The sequence below is a fragment of the Neolamprologus multifasciatus genome, chromosome 7 (genome assembly GCF_963576455.1).
Source record: "Neolamprologus multifasciatus chromosome 7, fNeoMul1.2, whole genome shotgun sequence".
In the NCBI taxonomy this organism is placed as follows: domain Eukaryota; kingdom Metazoa; phylum Chordata; class Actinopteri; order Cichliformes; family Cichlidae; genus Neolamprologus; species Neolamprologus multifasciatus.
The window spans coordinates 33,380,961-33,404,068 of record NC_140445.1 but is presented as its reverse complement, the minus strand read 5'-3'; the positions used below and the strand labels follow the sequence as shown (position 1 = coordinate 33,404,068).

General features: G+C 39.4%; 1 protein-coding gene across 1 annotated transcript in view; it reads right to left on the bottom strand.

Moving 5' to 3' along the window:
* Window positions 1-23,108, bottom strand: part of arrdc1b (arrestin domain containing 1b) — a 45,062-nt gene that overhangs the window by 8,442 nt on the left and 13,512 nt on the right. The window contains exons 2-3 of the mRNA XM_085166187.1: window positions 9,755-9,865; window positions 1,255-1,305 (exon numbers count right to left, since the gene is read on the bottom strand). Of these exons, the coding sequence (XP_085022313.1) occupies window positions 1,255-1,305; window positions 9,755-9,865 (162 nt within the window). The remainder of the gene's footprint in view (window positions 1-1,254; window positions 1,306-9,754; window positions 9,866-23,108) is intronic.

The window sequence follows — 23,108 nt, the reverse complement described above, 5'->3', positions numbered from 1 at the left end:
ACTGGAAACATAAGAGCCTAGAAATAACTTGGCGATTTAACCCTCTCAGGCTCAAATTAAACTTTTTGTTGCTAATGCACAACCAAGTCCTGCAGTGGTACTTCTGAGTAAAAAAACTCAGAAAATATGTATGTGGGGTAATCAGGTTGTTAGTTTTTAACTGTTGCAAATCGGCAACGCCTGCCTCGAGAGGGCTAAACAAGTCATTTGAGCTTTTCAGCCTTTTAAGCCAACTTTCTTCTAATTGGATGTCCCTCTAAAACAGGTTTGAATAGCCATAAGATCCCATCTCTTTTATGGTTTTCAGAGCCAAGAGTAGAAGAAAAACTGTGTGAAACAGAGTATTTTGTATAAGCTGGAGACTCCATTCGCCCTTAAGAGTGTGTAGTGCCAAAAAATTGCAAAAATAAGCCTCCTCACCAACTGTCATATATATATCTTGATTATTGGTGACAATGTTTTTGCGGAAGATTCGTTTTTATTATGATGTCTTTTGTGACTATTAGAGAAACTTTGAAAAGAATAACAAAGAAAAAGATATTATGATAAATGCTCAATTTTTAAACCACATGTTACAATTCAGGTAGACTCTTTTTTACCATAAAAACTCTTAAGGATCACACTGTTCATATTAGGGTTTGTTAACCTCTCTGAGGTACCAGCAGGGGGCAGCAGGAGCCTCTTTATCCTTCAATTAGCCACCTCTCTGCCTGATATTTAACATGCCCTTCACTGATGTTCTCAAGACTGGTGGGCTGAAAGCAGGGGAGGACAAAGCACGGAGGCATGAAGACCAATTAAACAGTGACTGCACAAAAGGAGAGGGAACTAAAAATAACCCCCAGCTACCCCCCTTCGTGTGTCAGCCTGTGGCTCAGAGAGGGTGTAAGATACCAGACAGATTGCACAATGTGTGGCCTTACAGGTGCCAAGAATGTTCAGCTGATCTTCAGAGTTATTTACACACTGCAATTTTGTTATCTATCATGAACAAAAAAAACCCTTTTAGTAGCAATAAAAGTATCAGGAAATAGTATACCACTCCTAAATCTTTAAACACTGACTACGTAATGTTTTTCCATTCGCCTACACATAAACTGGACCTTAACTGCTTTGTCGACAGGGGTTATCACACCTGCATCAGCATGCACCCTTCGCTGAACTGACATAGATGGGTGATAAAACAAATCTAAGAAAACTTGTTACGGGAACTGAGGCGGTGCTGGGCACACAGAAGAATGACGTTTCACTCACCTGGAATGACAAACTGGAACGGGAAACTGTGTTCACCCACTCCAAGGACACCTGTAAAAAGAAAGGTTTACATTTATAATGACGCTTTTCTCAAAACACAGATTTTAATAGATCCATTAAGGAGGAGAGAGGCACATACTAATAAATATACATATGCTAAAATCATTATAGTAAAATTAGTAGACAGAAAAAACTGCAAATTAAAGTGAATGTGCTGTAAAATCTCATAATTTATGTCCATATTCTTTCATTAACTTCTAATTTAAGGACACAGCGTGCCGGCTGGGCATACCTGCTTTCCCAGCAGGATGAGGTTTCTGAGACAAAACAGGCTTTAGCTGAGACAATTACAATTATCTTTTCTAGTGACTTAGACTATTAACGGTTAGTAATAAGAAGTGACAAACTGCTGGGTGACACAAGTGGCAAAGTTCAAGGTTCTCTCAGCAATCATTTAAAGGCTTGGCGAGGCCGCAGCAATCAAAGCCAAGCCTTTTTCTTCCATCCCGCCACATCTGCAGGCCAGCATCAGTGTGACAAGTATGACCTTTTGGATTGAAGCTAAGATAAGAATGCTCGTGTTTTGTTTTTTTTATAGCTAGCAAATTCCTAAAACAAAAGCCACAGCCCTGAGCTTTATCCTCACGAACTTTTATCTCTGGTTTAAATAAATAAAATAAATAAATGTTATTCAAACTCAATCATATAAAGGGTCAGTTTTCCAGAAATGGTTTAAGTCCAAGACCATAAACTTTTTTTCCCCCTCAGTGAAGCCCAACTCTCACCTGAAACCTGCTGGGAGAGGTACACATTTGGTAAACTGGTGCTTACAGCCAGATGGCGCAAGTGAGAGTGGCTGAAGATGAACTACAGCGCATGTTTACTGTAATGAAGGAAAATTTAATCGACTGTGGAACAGCGGGATTCACTGATGTCTTTTTTTAAATTTGTTTTTGGACAACAATGGAGCTCTGTGGCGCAAAGGAAATGCAGATAAAAGCACCTAGCCTGCACAGGAAACCTCATTAGAATGATTACTTCTTTGTTGATTTTGGCCTTTACATGGGGTTTGTTGACAGTATGGAAAAGAAAGAGAATATCCAGTCTCATCTGTTAGTTACTGGTATAATCAGAATCCCACGCAAAGAAAGACTTATATTAAAAGGCAGACAATATTAGTTGTTTTTTCCATCTCTACTTCTCACATTTTTCATGTTTAAATAAGCAAATGAGGCATGAGATTTAAATAAATTTCCATGATTTTCTACAGCAGAAATCAGAACGACACATAAATCCACAAAAAGTTCAAAATTGTTGCTTCGCTCTGTCTAGTTGTCTAGGCAACGCTCCAATGTATTTACCACCAGGCATTGTGTCAATCAGCAGTATCTTGTGGTCTCACTGGTAGCTGTTCAAACAGTTGCCTGAAAGTTGAGGGAAAGTTGATCTCAGGTCTCAGAAAGCTGTTCATCCAAGTCTTCTCAGTCACCAGTTCAGGCCTGTATGCACTGTGTATTCTGACACCTGTCATCAGAGCCAAATTTGAGCTACAATAGAGCTACAATAGCTCGTCTGTGCATCACTGAGCCTGGACCGCCCATCAGCCTGTTGCTGGTTCACCACTGCTGCTTCCTTGAACCAGTTTTGATAGATACTGACCAGTGCACTGCAGGAACACCCCACAATAGCTGCAGTTCAGGGGATGCTCTGACCCAATTTGGCCTTTTGTTAAACTCGCTAAAATCCTTACAATTTTCCATTTTTCCTGCTTTTAGGACAGAATATCTCCTTTGCTCCATTATATATCCTACCCACTAACCAGCGACATGATTAACTTTACCTGTCAGTGGTGAAAACATTGTGCCTGATCGGCGTCACTATAATCAATTTTACAGAAGAGAGAAGCCTCTGTGCAAAAGACAAAAAAAGACAAAAAAAAAAAAACCCCAAACAAAAAAAAAAAATCTGAGTTTGACAATTTTGAATAACCTAAAAACCAAAGTGTAGTAAAGTAAACATGTCAAAGTGCATCTCATCTTATTAGCCTGAAGACTAGTTACCCATAATTTAACAAATCGCACAACTGTTGCCTGTAGCATCTCATCAGCTAGAAAGAAATTCTGATTGAGTTCAAACTTATTTTTCCACATGGGCCATCATCTACTGTACCGGCCACCGTTTACTTTACAAGCTCAGTTAAAACTAATAACTAGATCACAAGGAAACAATAATCGCCTTTATGTCCCCATCACACTGACAGCACCTTGAGTAAACCATCTTATTAATTCTGTAGATGAGCTGGCAGCCCAATTAAATTACTACAGATAGCAACATGTCCCACCTCATTAGGGACGGGCACAACATTTTCCCCTTCAGTCTACGTTTCCTGAGGGAAGTGCTCAGACTGTGTGTGTGTATGCGTGTGTGTGCTTATCACTCAGTCCTGTTTACTGCTAAAAGAAACAGTCTTAACACTGCAGTGCACACACTGCATGCAAACTGGGCCAGGACCACACGAGTGAAAGAATGAGAGACTCTTTAAAAGTCACAAAAGAGGAACAACATCCATGATTATGATTATTTAACCTTGTAATAATAATAATAACAAACATTCATTCTGCTATTAAAACCTAGCAGGACCTATTATCATAAAGAGATTATAAAGTGAGGCTCCAAATGGGCCAATCAACTTGCCTCAATATAGGTTTTTACTGGCCTCAGATCAGTGATAATCCTGAACCCTGTGTTTATTCTAGTTTACTGTATTTTTGTTCAATACCTGTTTTTGTTTTAATCAACTTCATTATTTGCTCTTTTTGGTTAAATAAAGGTTGGATAACTGAAAATAAATATATTTGTTCATCGATATTTTGATCAAGCCCCATGTTGTGCGAGATACTAGGATGACTACACAGACCTGAACTGTGACTATTTCATGTGGTTCACACAGTCTGTGTAGTCAAGGACACAATAAAAGAAAAAAAAAAAAGATAATATTTTGCTTTTAGTGTCGCCTAACAGACACCAATTCTCCCCGACACAGCCCAGAGGCTCACTTAGTTCCCAACTGGCATATTTTGATATTTTTCAGATGACCTTACAAAGATACTTTATAAGGATTTTTTTTTTTTTTTTTAGCTTTAATTATCCATCTAGATGATCTCAGTATGAATCTTCCAGGTTTTTTGTTTTGGGTAACACTAAAACTAGGCAACCAAGTCATGATAACTAAAAAGAGACATTGCTAAGATGCACTCCTGTTTTAGTTAGCAGGTGTAGACAGCAGAAAGAAAATAGTTCCGGTATTAAACTTCCTACATAAAGGTTTGTGGATTTTCTTTGAGTAACCCGGTCAATAATTTCTAGAACATTTTTTTCCAAATGTATTTTTCAGCATTTTAACACCAAAAATCCTTTTACTTTATGCTTTTACAAAGAATGCAAATGTGTCTACAACACAAACACCAAAACAGCCTTGATGCATAAATGGCAGAACAGACCAAAGACATAACAAACTGACAGTGGGATAAGCCGGCCCTTTTGAAAATACAGAACTACTGTTGCTGCTACTACCCTGGATTACTCACTGTAGAAATCAAAGTTTTTTAAAGTTTAAAAGAACACTAGAAGGGTTTCGGCGCAAACAGTGCCTTTTTAGGAACACATTTATAAACCTAATGAAGAAGAAATATTGTCTTTGCAGAAATGCCAGTATTATTAAATAATACTATTAAAAAAAACTTCCACGTGGCTTTGTCCTAAACGTGTTCTAAATATGAAGCTCTCACTTTTTAAAGTCAGTGTCCATGAAGAGCTGCTGATGTAAGCGGTCTTCACTCCCCTAACCACCAAGCATCTGTGGCATACCACATTATCAACCAGCCACAGCGAGGGTCGCTTGCTTTGTTTGTTTGTGTGTGTGTGTGTGTGTGTGTGTGTGTGTGTGTGTGTGTGTGTGTGTGTGTGTGTGTGTGTGTGTGTGTGTGTGTGTGTGTGTGTGTGTGTGTGTGTGAGAGATGATCTTCTGTCACCCTTCCTCTCTCACTCTCCCTCCGTTGCTCGGCCCTTGGGGGCGAACCAGCCCATTTTTGGAAGAGAGTAAGATATGGGAAAACGGCAGAGATAAAGAGGAACTAAAGAGGGTGTGTCATGAATTATTTATGACCTTCTCTTTCTGGTGCCTTAGGTTTCACAGTAAGGCTCTGAGTAAGTTTAACTATTGCTTCAAAGAACTTCCTGCTTTCAACGTCTCTTTCTGTTATTAAGAGGAAGGAAAAAAAACTAAACAAAAAAATTCAAACCTGCCCTTCATTAAACAAAAACTCACAGATTCATGTCCCAGTTATTTAGATTAGCACTGAATCAGCACTGAATCAGCACCTGGGTTTTGGTGTCAGTTTCAACAATAAGTAAATAAACAATTTCATATCATTTAATAAAAACTCTTAAATATAGCAGAAAAAAACTACACAACTAAAAGCTGTCAATAGAAGAAGTAATAATGATCTACAGAAGAACGTTTGTATGCAAGACCACTACGTTAACCAACTCTGACTGTTTGATTAAAACATTTTTAACCTCACAGCTCTCTGCTAAGGAGTCAGAGTATCTGACTGTGCCAGTGTGAGAACTGATGGTCTTCATCTCACAGCAATTTCTTTAACTGGAGGACCACGCTGGTATAGATAGCCCAGGGTCACACACTGGATAAATTAAATAAAATGTGAAACACTAAACTCCAGGAATTTGGGCGACATGACAAAATAACTTTTACTATCACATATTTGCCAGAAGGCCTGAGTCTTCACTTCAAAGAACAAGAACCTTCTGTTAGAAAATATTTAATAATTTGAAAGGAATTTAATTGGTCCGTGTGTAGTTATAGTGAAAACGCTTTCTAATAATACACTTCAAACCGTATTGACTTTCAACTTTCCTCATGTACTCATAAGCACCACTGCATGAAATGCAAAGAACTCCGAGACAAATCTTGTTTATACAATAATAATAAATTCAGAGGTTCAAGGCAATAAAATTAGATATTCTTTTTTTTTAATCAAGTTAAACAATAATACAGACTCATTACAGCTGTTCCTCTTCAGCTGTACCTCTAAACCTCATCCCACATTTACCAAAATCATCTTGATGACCCCAAAGCTTTTGAGAAAGTTTTCGTAGTGGTCTGGGTCTACTTCATGAATTCTGCTCTCTACCAGAAAATCCTGAAGTAAGTAAAGTTTATTTATTAAGTGCTTTTCATAGGCAGGTAGTCACAAAGCGCTGTACACAAAGATTAAAATAAACAGTACAACAAATAGCAAAATGCACGTCCAACTATCAGTTGAAGGTCAAGACCACCTGTGTTATGCAGCAGGACAATGATCCAAAACACATCAGCAAGTGCACCTCTGAATGGCACCAAAAAGAAAAAAAAATCCACAATGAAGATTTTGGAGTGGCCGACTCAAAGTCTGGGCCTAAATCTAACTGAGGTGCTTTGGCATGACCGCAAACAGGCCGTCCATGCAGCTCTCTCAAAAAATCTCCAATGTGACTGAATTAAAACTGAATTAAAACAATTCAAAGTGAAACATTTGTTGCCATTTATCATAGATGCTTGATTGCAGTTCCTTTTCCCAAGGGCAGCACAACCAATTATTAGGTTTATGGGGAAATTACTTTTTCTCTTATGACTTTTTCACTTAGGATATGCATGTTTAGATAACCTTTTCCTTTTAAAAATAAACCAAAATTTAAAAACTGCATTTTGTATTGACTCAGATTATGTTTGTTATTAATAAACAAATTTGTTTCATGATTTGAAACATTAAAGTCTGACTAATGTTAAAAAGAGAAATCAGGAAGGCAGAAAACACTTTCTCACAGGGCTGTATGTATATATTTTTCTTTCTTACAACATCAAAGCTGCTATGTTAATGGGTGAAGTGGGTGTGCTCATGTTTGTGTCTGCACAAACATTTCAAGATTCCTGTTCGACTTAATTTTCACCTCCCAGAAACGCCCTGCCTGACAGCTGACGAACAGTACTTGTGATTTTTCTCACACAGGCTAAAACAAAAAATGGCCACAGTCTCTGTTTCTTTTTTTTTTTTTTTAAATTATTATTATTTTCTCTTGTTTTTAAATGTTCTGCGTATTTGTCTACTTCAGTTTTGTTTGTGTTGGCTTCCTCGTCTTCCCTTTTTCTTGTTTCCTGTTTTATTTTTGGTAATGACTTTTGTCAAAGGCATTCGGAGGATGGAGAAAAGAGGAAAGAGTAAACTTCGGCCTGCTTGAAGATAATCAAACTTTCTGCCTCTCATTATTTGTGTGTATAAAGTTAATAAAACATATATCTTGTCACTTTAATTAGAAGTGGGGGCGATCGTGGCTCAAGAGTTAACAGTTCGTCTTGTAATCGGAAGGTTGCAGGTTCGAGGCCCGGCTCCGACAGTCTTGGTTGTTGTGTCCTTGGGCAACACACTTCACCCGTTGCCTACTGGTGGTGGTCAGAGGGTCTGGTGGCGCCAGTGTCCGGCAGCCTCGCCTCTGTCAGTGCGCACCAGGGCAGCTGTGGCTACAATGTAGCTTGTCGTCACCAGTGTGTGAATGGGTGGATGATTGTGTAAAGTGTAAAGCGCTTTGGGGTCCTTAGGGACTAGTAAAGCGCTATACAAATACAGGCCATTTACCATTTAGACACTTTATTATGTACACCTTGCTAGACTGCCTTTTTCCCTAAGAGCAGCTTTAATCCTTCATGGTATAGACAAGATGCTGGACCCATTCCTCACAGATTTTATTCGATTTTCACATGATAACAGACTGCACACTTGTTGGCTGCACATCCATAAAGCAAATGACCCATTCCACCAGATCCCAAAGGTGCTGGATTGGATTGAGATCTGGTGACTGTGGAGGCCATTTGACTGTAGTCAACAAAATAAAAACAGAAAAAAGCACTTAATCATGATGTGAACCTTGTGACATGGTGTGTTATTGTGACAATAGCAGCCATTAAAGGAAGGGTACAGTCTTTTCATAAAGCGATGGACATGGCCAGCAGCACTCAGTTTCAAACTCGGTTCATTTGGTTCTAATGCCTCTTTTCCACTAGCACCTAGTGGCTTGACTCAACTCTGTTAGTTAGTCTTCCATTACAATTGAGTGCCACCTCAATATGAATGGGGTTGTTACAGCAAGGCAGTCCGAAAGTCCTGTGACATCACTTGTATGCGACACATACACAACACAACAATGGTCTAGCAAGTCTGGCCATGTTCCTCTGATCTTTGCCTTTTTTTTTTTTAACCTAAATAGTGAAATAAAAAAAACAATCCAAGAAATACTGAAATTATAACTCTTCAATCTGAAATGTTGAAAAAGTATGAAGTAGCATAGCAAGCACCTGAATACTATATTTAAGTAAAGTACTTGACTAAATCTACTCTCCAGCATTGTATGGCTGAAGTTTCTATCATGCGCTGAAGAACGCAGCCCTGAGAGTTAAACATTGAACTGTTTGCTGTTTTAACCAGCATGGACTGCATGCTCTAATGCCTGCCATTGTGTCCCACGTGTGATTTGCATTTACAACAGATTTCATGCATGCGTGGCACATTTCACCTTCTGTTTATGGGCTGCAACACATACAAAAGATGGAAGATGGTACTCGCAACAGAAGGTCTTGTAAGCTCTTATTTCCGTAGGCAGGAGGAACAGCACAGTGCAGCACAGCATGTTGGTACAGAGACACTCAGGGGAGAAAAATACTCTAACCTGCTCTCTGTGGGGGCTCTCCAACTGTCTCATCAGTGCTTCTTGACTCTGATTGGCTATGTCTCACCTCAGAGAGGAGACAGGCTTCAGGGGACTGTTACTCTGAGTGACTCTTCATTAGGCTTCACTAGGGTTGTGCCCGAGGCACACCAAAGACAAGGCAAAAATTTCAAAGCCACCTGTATGCATATGTGCAGAAAATAACTTTTACGTTGACTGGAATGATCTCAAAGACAATTTTGATTGTATTCTCAGTAGAAAGCACTTTTGACACCTATAATTTTTTGCTGAGCAGGACTAGCTTACACTTTCACACAAACATACATTCTTGCTACCCAAGGATCTGATGCTGAGATTACAGATGACAGTGTTTCATTCTCTCTCTCTGATGTGAAGATGAGCAATAAAAGGAAAATGACAGAGAATGACTTTGATCTACTAAAAATGACCCACGGTATGTTGGTTGTGTCACAGTAAATGAACATATAATTGCTTGAACATAAAAATGTGTAATCACGTTGTGCACAGGTGCATGCATGTCAGCCTACAGGGAAAAAAGATGATTTCTAAACAATGTGATCAACTGTTTAAAATCAGTGCATAGAGTGCACGTACAAATAATGAGCAACAGCTGCCTAGAAAAAAGAGCAAGTGTATGCCAGTGGTTTTTAACCTCTCTAGAAGTGTGATAACCTATCAGAGTGTGAAAATATTGATTTACCTTTCTCAGCAACAGACAGCGTGCTGTTTAAGTACTGTTCCTCCACATTATATGCTGTGCTGTTTGCTGTGTTGGAGACCCCACAGGAGCCATGACAGTTGACCTTGATGGCTGCAGAGAGAGGACAGAAAAGAAGAGTCAATCTTCTGTCTTAAACAAATAGTTTATGATCAATCACAAAGTGTAAAAAAACAAAACAAAGAACCCCACCATTGCTTTGCTTTGTTATTGAAATCTCCCATTAAATTTAATTCAGGATTCTTTAAGTTGCATGTCTTTGTTGTCTAGTGCCTGTGGATAGATGGTGATCAACACTAAAAAGCTTGCCAAAGATATGACACCAACTTGCACAATCCAAAAATGAAATTAGCTAGTTTGAACCATTATTGAAACAAATTAACATTTGTCTATGTGGTTCTGAATTAAAATTTTCTGTTTTGAGGTTTGTTGTCTATACGTAGCTTCCATTAACCACACAAGGTGAATGTCAGCGAGTCTTGCAGCAGTCGCTGTCTGTGAAAGTGCTGAACCTCGGACTTGACTCATTTCATTTTATTTCTTTGGGTTTTTTTGTGTACTGACTTTTTTTTCCTCTCTTTGTGTTTTAAAATCCCAACTAGGAAAAATAAATAAATGCATACACTTCTTTTTATTTATTTAATCTACTAAAATGGATAAAGGTAAATTGTCTCCATGACTTTTTAGTTGACAGAAATCTAAACTGTCATCAGAAAGCAGCCAGTGTTTATACAAGACAGGATTTTGGCAATCGTTTTCCTCTTCTGCTATCCATATGGACTGCTCACCTGCAGGGAGCCAAAGCCCAGTCAAACATGCCTACAAACAGAGACCATAAAGCTTCCAGTACAAATAAATCTCGTCCCTGTCCTTTAGATTCTGCATTCTGTGCAAATATCCATTAATAGAGAAGAAATATAACCATAAAACAATTTTTTTTAAAAAGTGTCCAGTGCAGCAACCATCTGTGCTTCTTGCACTGTATGTTTCGATCTTTGGTGGGTTTGTTTTACGATTTTGCCTGTCCCGGACCATTTTTCAACCAAGCAGTGTTTAACCTATGTATAATCTCATCCATGATGGCAGCTATATGCTGTTTGTTTTTGGAAGACTGCATGTAAGCACCAGTGCATGTATTTTGAAAATCCCTGTCTTTAGACTCTGTGCAGGGAAACACCTATGCAAACAGACACAACTGCTGTACCATATATAATATGCTGGATAAGCAGTTATGAAAGTAGATGGATGGATGGATGTTCTTGGAAAAAATAAGAAATCCTCTTATCTTACTAAAGTGAATTCAGGCAACACTGTATAGAAAATACAGACCAGCACTGATTAGCATAAGAATGACTCAGAAAGAGGGGACACTCTACTAAATCACTGAGGGCCTGTCCTGTTGGTTGTGTGCATTCTGCAGCAGTGATAAATAATCTGTCAGAACAGGCTGTGAAAAGAGTCTGAGTAAACAGATGGCGACCAGAAACCTTATTAGGGAACTGTTGTGAAACTGAAGAGGGTTTTGTATATAAAATGATGGTCGCATCAAGTGTGACTAGTTTGGATTATAGCACTGCTTCTGCTTTAGCAGGCAAATCCACAACTGGGTGTTTGTTGTGATGCAATAGGCTAGATAAATCACAATGTTACAGCACAATGCCTGAATGTACCTGGACGAAAAGCAGTTCAACTAAACATCAGCCCACAGGATGTTGTAACTGAAAGAAGGTTCCGCTCACTCAGCGTACAGGAAACCGTGTTATCTTTTCACACTCAATCCTGTATCATTTCTACTCTGCAAAAAAGTTCACACTGATGTGACCGACGTCAGCAACAATCAACTGTCAAGAGAGACAAATACTGTTTAAGTGATTCTCAGGAACAAGATGGCCTCAGCTTCTACCTCATACACTCAAAAAAGTGAAAATGGGTAGTTATTAATTTACAAGAGTTTCTATGGTGAACATAATTAAGCTGTGTATCAGCTGCATGAAATTCAACAACTTCACGCTTGTTAAATTTATTTTTGTTGAGATGACGTCACCTAATCAAGCAAGAGTGGTTAGTTGCCTGGACAAGATCACGCGAGATTTCAAACCCCAGGAAAATCACTGGGGCTGTAAGAAAGAAAAAGAAAAAGCATACACACACCACGTGTATGCTATTGCTATTTATTGTGCTTTGTGACAGCTCAGTGGTGCAGTGGACAGCACTGTTGCCTCACAGCAAGAAGGTCCCGAGTCCTTTCTTTTTGTATGGAGTTTGCATAAGGAAATGAAAATCCTCTAAAAACATTCACAAACACACACTCAGAAACACTACCACTGCGACAGAAGTTAGAGGATTACACAGAAGGATGGTGCATCTGCATCGCCTTTTCATTAAGCAGATAGAAGGACTAATGTCTCATGGTGACACCCAGTTTTCTTTGCTTTACATTTTTGTCAGAGAGCCACAGCCACTGATCGCAAGGTCGGTGGTCCAATCCCTGGCTCGTCCAACCTGCATACTGAAGTATCTTGATGCAAAATAGTTTCCACTGGAGTGGGAATTTTAGGTTACAAAGTGCAGAGATATAAAAAAAAAACGCATGGGTAAATGAGGCTTATAGTATGAATGCACTTTGCGTCCACAAATTAAGAAGAAAAGCACTGTACAAGCAATAGTCCACTGCACCTTTTCATTCCATTAAAAGTGTAAAACCTAAGCGACTGGCCCTGTTAGATTTGTATTTCTGGCAGTGTTGGGAAGTAACTACTACTACTGTACAAATACTTAATTACTGTACTTAAGTAGGTGTTCCAGGTACCTTTAGTTGAGTATTTCTTTCTAACAACTTTTTACTTTTTTACATTTTTAAAACGGGCTCGCTTTTGGTTTAAGTCACTTGAGGGGCATAATTTCACATCACAGCGGGCCTTCAAACATTGATGTGGTTTGAGCCTCAACAGTGAACAACAGGGCTCCAAGACTGGCAAACTAAACTTAACACATTTGTTGCCAAACCTAAACTAGCAAGCAAAAACCAAAGAAAAACTATAAATAAATAAACCAGATATGAAAGCTCTCAAAGGGATGCAAACCTGGATTTCTTAGTCATTATCCCTGGAAGTTGTACCACCACCACCCCAAGCCTCCATGTGTAGAGCCTATTCAACAGCTGCTTTAGTAGCAGCTGGAATATCAGGGTACCATAGGACAGCTTGGGGAGAGGTATCTGACAAAGCTGCGTTATACAATGCATTGGGATAAGAACACTTTGATCATGAATGGCAGTTGTCAGCACTCTACACTAAATCAGTTAAGATCTCCACAAAAAGAGGGGAAAAAAAGCATAAACACAGACTGTGCTCTACACAGTACCACAAACTGTTTGCCCAATCTCAGGCTCACACACACCCACGCAAGATTCAGCTCTGGTATCTCACAAAGACACACACACACTCTCTCTCTTTCTGTCACACTCTCAGAGTGGCAGATGGCTGAGCTCTCCACACCGCCAGGGCTGCTGGCACAGTTTCCGGTAAGAGGAGGAGCTTTTACTGTTAAAAACAAAACCTCCAAAACTGCAGCTCACTAAACGAGGCGGTGCCCTTGAGCCATGCAGACTAAGTCCACTTACGGTCATTAATTGTGCCCCTCCAGCTATAAGCCTTATTCATGGAAAATACAAACACATTTATTCTCCCCTGTTAACACAAAATGTGAGCAGTTATCACACGTCAGAAATGAAAAGCAGAGTGATATGACAGAAAAGAGATCCACTCATACCATGAGATATTATTTACAGATGTCTGCTGTGGAAACATTAAAAGCTCAGCCTATGAAAGGTCAGCGCAGGGGTAATCTGTTAATATTCACAGAAGCAGCAACAGGAAGAGAAGCTGCAGCTGAATGGTGAATAATTTTGTCATGAGAGAGAAGCAGCTCTGGCAGTGAGACCGAGCGTCTGCTGCCTGACAATGGGCACGCATGTGGAGCCAGATGGACCATGAGCAAAATTAAGGCACTTAATAAGACACAAATATGTAGACTCAAAGATGATGTGTCATCAAGTTCCACCACAGAATCGCAAAAGAATACCTTCAACTTTGGGCTTGTCTGGTCCCTTAAAGAATTTTTGACGTATAAGGAGATGAAAAATTATGCAGATATTAGTGACAAACGAAAAACGATTACCCTTATCAACCACCTCCTTCCTTCCTCATTTATTGTTGGTGCTGATTGGGCACTCAGCCACTCCTGCATGCATATAATAAATGGTAAAAATGGCCTGCATTTGTAAAGGCACAGAAAGAAGAGGGGTTTATTGGTCCCCCTCTTTCATCAATGGCAGCCTTTCCCCTTAGTTGTCTTTTGCATTTTTATCTTATTTGTAGTAGTTTTTTGTTGTTGTCAGTAATCCTTTTCAGATTAACTGCAGCAACACTGTGGTAACTCATATGCTGAGTTCCTCTGAATTGTGGATTTTAGGGGCTGTGAAACATTCTTATGTAATACCTGGAGGAAATGTTATTCTCTGTGAATAATCCATCGTAGTATTAGGGTAGGTGAAATGCAGACTAGAAGCTGGTGGTTAGGGGCAGTACCTGGGAAGCCAAATCCAGCACTAAGCCCCTGCCTTGGTCAAGGGCACCGTGATCGGAGAATAACCTGTTTCTGATGGCAGGAGCTCGCAGAAGAAACTAAACAAGCCGGAGCACCTACAGACCATGCAAACTCCACCAAACCTGGTATGGGTGAAACTCAGGGCCCCTTTGCTTTGAGAAAAACACTCTTAAGCGACAAACCACCATACTAGCTTACATATATGTATGTGTTAAAGTTCATAAAATCAAGCAGGTTAAACTGCCACCATGATGTCACCTATTGATTTTGGTATCCTAATTATGGAGCTTCAACTTAGTACCAAGTTAGCAGTTGGAGCCATAGAGTATAGAGGTACAATATAAAGACATATCAGCTAATTAGTATCAAGTAGGACTTACAGTAGCACTGAGACAGCGCAACTCCCACTAAAGGGCAAGGGTTACACTAAAACTTTGATGTTTTATGATGTTTTTATTACAATATGATGATGTCAGCCTGTTATGAGGGATATACTGAAAAATATATTACTCGATATGAGTGGTTAAAATTTCAACGTCAACTTTAATCTTGGGCGTCGTTTTCTTTGTGAGTATTTATTACACGGTATGCTGCGGGGAAAAGCCTGTTCTAACGTTTGAGTCTAAGGTTTATTTTTTAGCAGCTGGTGGCTCTCTTTTGCTTCTCATCCTGAATAATCTGCTCTTTCATGTGATTCAGTTTATTTTGAAAAGTCTCAACAGGATCTTGAGCTTTATTGTGAAAGGTTTATGTGTAAAATAAACAAGCAGACACGCAGGGGTTTTACCGTTGTTGTTGCTAACGACAACGCATAAAAACAGTCGCTTGTCCGTCCGTATATAAAATATAAGAGAAAGAGAGAACTTTAGGAAATTAATATAGCCACTACAGTGACCATCGAAACCATGAAAACATATTGCCATAAACAGTTTATTTTGCGACACCACGAAACAAACGATAGCGTAAAATGAAACGATAGACGTTTTTATATCGTCATCTGATATATATCGTTATATCGAACAGCCCTATGTGAAGGTTGATAAAATTGTGGGTAATATAAATTTTCTTTGATTTTCACATTTGAATCAGCCCAAGCTGTTATTAGTATCTACGATCACACAACATAATATATTGACAACTGTGGACACTAGATTGCTAACGAACCTGAAGCACAAAACTCTCAGATGTTCTCTGAAGAAGTCCAGTTCAGTGCCTCCAATTTAAAGATGTGGGGCCTAGCAGACACTGATTGGCTGCCTGTCTCCGGGCACCTTCCAATAAACGCAGCAATGTCTGAAGTCATTTTCCTTTTAAACATCCAGATGGATATACTTCAGGAGCCAGCCTCGAATGGACATTATGGTTTTTGGCACTTCCAAGTTCCAAGGTTAATTTTTTAAAGAGCATTTGATGACATTTTATAGGCAAAATGAGAAGATAAATCCAGCTGCAATGACACCTCAAAAAGAACAATGTGTTCAATCGCAATATATCAACAGTGTGACTTTCTTTTACTCTTTTGACAGGCTGTCAAAGATGGGAACTTTTGCTATCATTTCCAAAGGACAATATGGCAAGCACATGTGAGACACTCCAGATGTAAGGATATTATTTCATGACTGTACTGTCGGTATTCTGTAGGCTTCTTCACAAACTTGAGAGGTTTAAACACTGAAATCCTGAGACTTACAAATTTTTAGTCTGGTTTTGCAAAGCTGAAAATCACTTTAGATTTGTCACTACAGGAACCTGCAGTTCTTCACCAGCTTGTAGCCTGAGGGAAACACTCAATAGTAAGAGGGAAGCATGCTCTGACTCAGCAGCTGTCTGATTCTGATGCCAGCACGGGAGTCTCTCCGGGGCTTCTTCATGGCTCAATGAAGGTGTCCGTAGGCAGAGATGATCTTGGTGTTACTACTCATTAGACTGCACAAAATAAGACTGTGTAGGCAGACAGATACAGTAAATAAGCTGTAAGCGACAGCATTTCTGGATCCACCATGACCTACATCAGATAACAGCCTGATAGAAGAAAACATCAAACAGTGTGCGGGTGAGTCATGAGGCTGTGAGAGGAAAGGTGTGGCACTGTAAAGAGTGAGTGGTTGAGTTGAGGAAGGTGACCAGAACAAATGCTGTTTTATGCATTTGTGCATTTGGTAGCAGACCCAAACGTTTTTAGCATCTAAACTCGATACATTTGTTGCCAAACCTAAACTAGAAAGCAAAAAACAAAGAAAAACAATAAATAAACCAGATATGAAAGTTCTCAAAGGGATGCAAACCTGGATTTCTTAGTCATCATCCCAGGAAATTGTCCCACCACCACCCCAATGTGTGCGCCAGAGCTCAGGGCAGGTTTCTACCTGTCCATGTCAGGCACAGCAGAAGCATTACGTCAATAGAGATCTAACTGAAAGGCATAATTCTGGAAACAAAGTTTTATCTGTTATTAAAGTACACAGGTTTCTGAAGATTAATTTACTCATGTACAAATAATATTCCATATTTCTTGATCAACTTTGACATGTCCTCCTACAGGGTACTGCAGCAACTTTATTGCAAGATGAACACATTTTAGCAGATATCAACATAACCAGTCAGGCAAGGTGTTTGTCCCCAAGCAGGCCACTTGTCAAACAAACCATCGCTCGCAAATATTTTATTCTTGTTCTCAGTAGCCTATTTTGGTTTTAGTCATGTGGAAAATGCAGCAAGAAGACAATACTGCTTGTGCAGGTCTGAAAAGTTCAGGGCTTTCATTTACAAGTATTACAAGATACAACCCAAGCAGCCTCTTTTTTTCTCAACAAGAAGGTTGATAATGTGATATCAGTGAAGACAAAGTTGTATTTCCCCCGCAAAATCAAACCAATTTCCTTTTGTAAGTTTACATTCAGTACACCCTGAAAAGCAACACTTTACTGTACTCTGTTGAAAATAAACTACTAAACTACTGGCAGCTGTTGCTGTCTCGGTACGGTTCCAAAAAACTCCAGGGTGGTTAGTTTCCGAACCATCTACCAGGTGTACGTTACAAGTTTGAGCTAAAAAAAAAACCCATCCCAAAGCCACAAATGCTTTGTATTCTCAAAGCTAAGAGGTACTACAGATGTGCAAAGGTCTGTACGGGACAGCTATGAGCCATGAAATGAACTTAAATTATCAGTTTTCTCCAAGACTCCAGAACAGAGCACCTTCTTCCTCCATTTATTTTTATAGCTTCCACCCCATACGTCTGGCCAATCAGCAGACTGAACATTCTTAGTGGTGTGTAGTGACGCATTTTTGTTTGCTCGGACTTTGCTTTTATTTTTCTGTTTGAAAACTAATTCAATCTGTGTGAAAATGCTACAAGTTTACAAATTTATCAACTGAATAAATGACGTCTAAAAAAGCCCTTAGTATGTGGTAAAGAAGTGAAGAAAAGCAATATTTGGATAACTGCTACCATCCAAATCTCTGATTTAGAGGCTGATTCAGGGACCTGATGATGGATATTAATTTCAGCTTGTAGCTTCAGAGTTATTTCAAGCTGTCCTCTGCTTCTACGATTTGTATGCCTCTGAGACACATTCTCGCCACACCAACATCATTCTGTCTCTCAATGTAAGCAATGACAACATCCAAGGAACATCTGCTTTCTGCACCACGTCACCTGTTGACTGATGACTTAGAAAATGCACGACCTGAAGCTTCTTTTCTTTTCTTTTCTTTTCTTTTCTTTTCTTTTCTTTTCAGGAGACATGTTGTAATGATAAGATTACCTTGTTCATGATTACCCTGATGAGGCCTATGAGATGAGGTGCATAGGTTTCACAATAAAGTACGCTCAGACGCTCAGATATATACCACCCAATCAGAAATTAGTACTTTCGGTACTGTTTCGGCACATTCAAGTACTTTCTCACATCTTTTGTTTCCTTAGAACCACAAATCACCGATGACGCTCCAGCTTTTCTTTTCTATCCTCTCAGATAATTTTGCCCTTCGGGGGAATTTCTAACCAGCTAAGCAATGCTGTTGTTTCCTCTACCAGCAGGTTTCCCAAACAAGGAGTGGCATTATTTCCTGGTCAACCTTCTTGGTACATTACGAATAAATATGCAACACAGACTAGGAAAAGGCAGCTGAGTAACAAATGCTGAACCTCTCCAGGAAACAGGATAAGATCATTAAGTCACAGCATGCCGTCTACTGCTTCAGTGCATGGGAAAAATTGCTCAGCTTGAGGGTTAGCGGGAAGGCATGCAGTGAAGAGGGCGGACAAAGGTAGTTTCATATTTACACTGATAACAGAGAGTCTGGTTTCACCTGACATACAAAAGCACAGAGGAGCCCCAGTGTGCTAGTTTAGGTCCAGAAATGATCAAGGACAAAGCAGACCGAGAGAACCCTCAGCCTCTCAGACCTGGAATAAACAACTATTTTATCCTGAAGTGGGTCAGGAGTTTGAATAAGACTACAAAAGGCTGTTTGATCTGCAATAATTGGTCGATATTTCCTACATACTCTATAAAAAAATTCTCATTTCTCACCTATACTGTACATTCCAGCAGAAGTATAAAGGCTTGGAAACTCCCCAGGCAGTGCCTGCGTGACAAGAGTTCACCGTTTAACATAATGCTACAGCACGATGTTTCAAACTATCCAATTTAAAAAAAAGAAAAACACTGTTCTCAACCTAATTTGAAGACTAGATTTGACTATGGATGTTTCTGGCAGATTATCTTACTTGCCGACTAGTCTAAAAGTCAGAACAGCCAAAAGTTAAATATTGTACAAGTATTTTGTGTGTATTTCAGAGCCATTTAAAACTGTATATAAATTTATCAGGTAGCCATTAATCAGTATGATGTGTGTTGTACATAACAGTGCACAAACAGTGCCAGATAAGCCTGCAGAGTGTAACTCCCTCCAGAGAGGGAGTCAAAGAAAGCAGGCAAAGGAAAGGCAGCAAGCATTTAAATTACCCACTCCTCCAACTCAGGGAGGTAGTGATCAAAAATAACAATACAGGACTCTTTCAAAGCCCTGTAATTGAAATGAGTGCACTTTAAAGCATGGCTTCCTGCAGGTTACCAAATACACATCTGTACTTAATGTGGTTACACATTACTCTGATCACTATGCCATTTCATGCCGACAACGTTTGCATAACTGCAGTGTCCAAAGCAACACTTTTCCCCTCACTGGGCCGTGGGCCATAAGTTTTACCTGTTACGCAGGCACACGCGCACACGCATGCACATACACACAAACCCAAACTATACCTCAAATGTTTAAACTGTGACAACATATTTCTTCATGAAAAATCGTAGCTCGTTTTGAATTCGATGACAGCAACACGTCTTAAACAAGCTGAGACAGGGCAACGAAAGATTGGAAAAGTAAGTGGTACTACAAACACTTGTTTTAGTAAGACAATGCTACACCACGCACACTACATCTATTACAACAACTTGGTGAACCGATTTACATCAATTTAAAATATTTGCCCCATCATAAAATGATAAATACAACAAAGACGACCCAGGACTGCTGAGCAGCTAAAACCCCGATAATATCAGACAAAAATGGGTCAACAGTTCTCTCCCAAAAGTCCAGGAGCTGGTCTCCTCAGTACCCAGATGTTTATATTCTGTTGTTAAAAAAGAAAGAAAGAAAGAAGTTGTGGTAAACATTAACCTGTCACAGCTTTTTAAAAAATGTGTTGCTGCCAACAAACACAAAGAGCTCTAATAGTTTTCTTAACATGAAACATTTTCTCAGTTTAAACATTAATATGTTTAAATGTCTGAATAAAACACAGATTAATAGGATTTGTAGATTATTACTTTCCATTTTATTTGTATTTCACACAGCATCCCAACTTTTTTGGAAATGTGCTTGTATTTCTTTCTTATTATTTTTATACAGCTGCTTAGCTTATTCAGAAAAAATTTTTTATTCCTTATTTATATTTTCTATTCATCTAAATATGCAGAATAATTAGCAAGTGACGATTAAAATGGATTTAGCGCAACTTAAGACACACTTGTGCACAATGCAGATAACACTGCTAGAAGAAATACGATGGTGAGAGTCTAGGCAGGCAGCTTGTTTCAGCTCTCTCTCTAAAACAAACCGGAGGTGGATGGGAACAGGTGAACAGATCATCCTAATTCACAATTTAGTTTGTTGATCAGGTGTTTGCAGCAGTGCTCTTTACTCTGCCTCTTTGCTGTACTAGATATTAAAAGGCGAGAGAAAAATATAAAAATATTCTTGATATATCCCTGAAAACCTCTGAAGCTTTTTGTTAAAATCCTTCCATTTTCTTGACAAACCCCAGAAGTCACAGCCTCTTAACCGCAGTGCAACCCAGTAATCTGATACTACAGTTATACTGTCATTAAATCTTTAAACAATTAGTCCCTCTCCCTTTTCTGTCATCTCCTATCTAATGCCTTTCGGTGAGAGATGTCAAATAGAGCCACCTGATCTTACAAGCTCTTACTCCCAACTGTAAGGGAATCCCCCGCAGCAGAACAGAGCTGCAAGACCGGGCAAAAATGTTGCAGGGCTGCTCCAGTGAGACTAAGATCAAAGCAATGCACAGTCTGTTATCACAGCATCTGATTACACCTTTATCAGGGAGTTTTCACTCACCTATGTAATGGGAAAGGTATTGCTGTCCGTCTCAAATTTGTTCTGTTTACCGCAGTTATGTCTGTGTGTGTGCATGCGTTTGAGTTTCCTCAACACGCCAATCCCTGCATATGTTTGCATGCACGTGTAAGAGGCTTATCCCTGAAAAAGTTACATCACAAAACTAGAAAACCTGTAATCTCTGCTCTGTAATCCTCATCCCCAGGTTACCCACAAACTTTCCATCTATCACAACCTTAACAGACACTCTTCTGTGTTTTGGCTTCCAGAGCAACAAAAACGTTAACGATACTTGCACAACTGGCAGCTGGATTATCTTTGAATGGCATCTGGCAAAAATGAAATTAATCACTTTTATTTCATTGTTTTGACAGCTGTATGAGGTTTTCTGTGGGATTTAAATGTGCAAACACAGCCTCTCTACTAGGGCTGGGCTATATCATACCGTTCACGGTAATACCGGTGTAATTTTGGGCAACGATAGGAAAATGAAATATCGCAATAGAATATGGGTAAAACGCGCATGCGCAGTGCCTATGTTTACATACGCACATGGCGGCGACGCAGAATGAGAAGAGCGAAAGCGGATTGTTGAATGAAACAGATGAACCAGAATTGGTTTGTAAAAATGCTGCAACTTCAGTGGTGGAACTGGTTTAGCTTTCGTCTGTCAGATACACAACAAAGCACTATTTTTGGTAGAGCATGCTAGCGGGCCGTCGTTATTACCGTGTTGTTTGGAAAATACGGCACACTTAAAATCAATCCTTTTATTTTTCTGAAAATCGACAGTGCGCCTTATAATCCCGTGTGCCTTATGTATGAATTCTGGTTTTGTTTACTGACCTCGAAACGATTTTATGTCGTAAACAAAAATCTGTCAAATGTTTCAGTACGACTTTGCTAAGCTACGAAGCCGCACCGCTTGATGGATTGTCGGAGCATTACGGCTATATTAGGCAGGCGCCTCACACACAAACACACATACACACACACACACACACACATACATACATACATACATAGTCATATCGCCCTGCTCTACTCTCTACCAGCTTAGGATGAGTTTTCATGGTATCTGTGTCAGCAGGGAGCTACATTTAACCATCCGCTATTCCCGCATGACAGCAGTGTCCTCAGTTGACCGGATTGCATTTTACAGCATGGCTTCAGATGCAAGGTCTGTCTCAAAGTTTTGTCTTGAAACTAAAAACAGCACTTTAAGATGAAATGAAAATTTTTCTAACTTCATCATCTGGCTGCAATGAACCACAGACTAAACTTAAGAGATCCGACACGTCATCACACATCTGTAGTCATTACAGAGGGTTTTAATTAAAGTTGTACTGCACTGTGTTTTTAATCCAGGTGCTTGGTTTAGGGCAGTGGTTCTGTGGCATGGACTTTTACATGGACCTTAAAACAATAATTCAAAACCAAAATTGTTTTGTTTTTTTTAATGACAGGGAGATAAGAATTTTTTAAGTTTCTGAAACAGAGAAGAAAAAGCTCGAGAACCCTCTCTTTACACAAATATTGACTGGGCCCCAAACTTGAAGCATTACCTTTGATGGCGTGATTAGTCATTTAGTATCAGCCAACACCAGGAGTGACCTTTGGACCCTGTTCAACACCTCTTAAGGGACCATTGGAGTTAATCACACAAAGTCAGCTGACAGCCGTGGATCTGTTTGAGCTGCTGCTATAGTTACTTTATTTGCAGTCACAACAGAGGCAGCTTTCTCAGTGGTCCCATTCAGAGGTTTTTGGTCGTTTCTAACTTTTTTCAGGGAAAGCTTAACACCTACTATTACTGAAAGCTAATACAGAGCTGGGTATGGCTTGTGTTGTATCACTTGGGTGTGGTTAAACACTGACAAGAAAGAAGAAGAAATACATTTGAGCTACAAACCATCCTGCCATGAACACTTTTTCCTCACACCCCTATAAATTATATAAATGCCTATCAACCATAGCTATATATAGATATTTGAAAGTGCCCATTGTTTTTAATGAAGGAAAGCAGAACATCTCTGTTCAAGTATCAAATGTCCTGATGTGAAGAAAGCAATGGAAA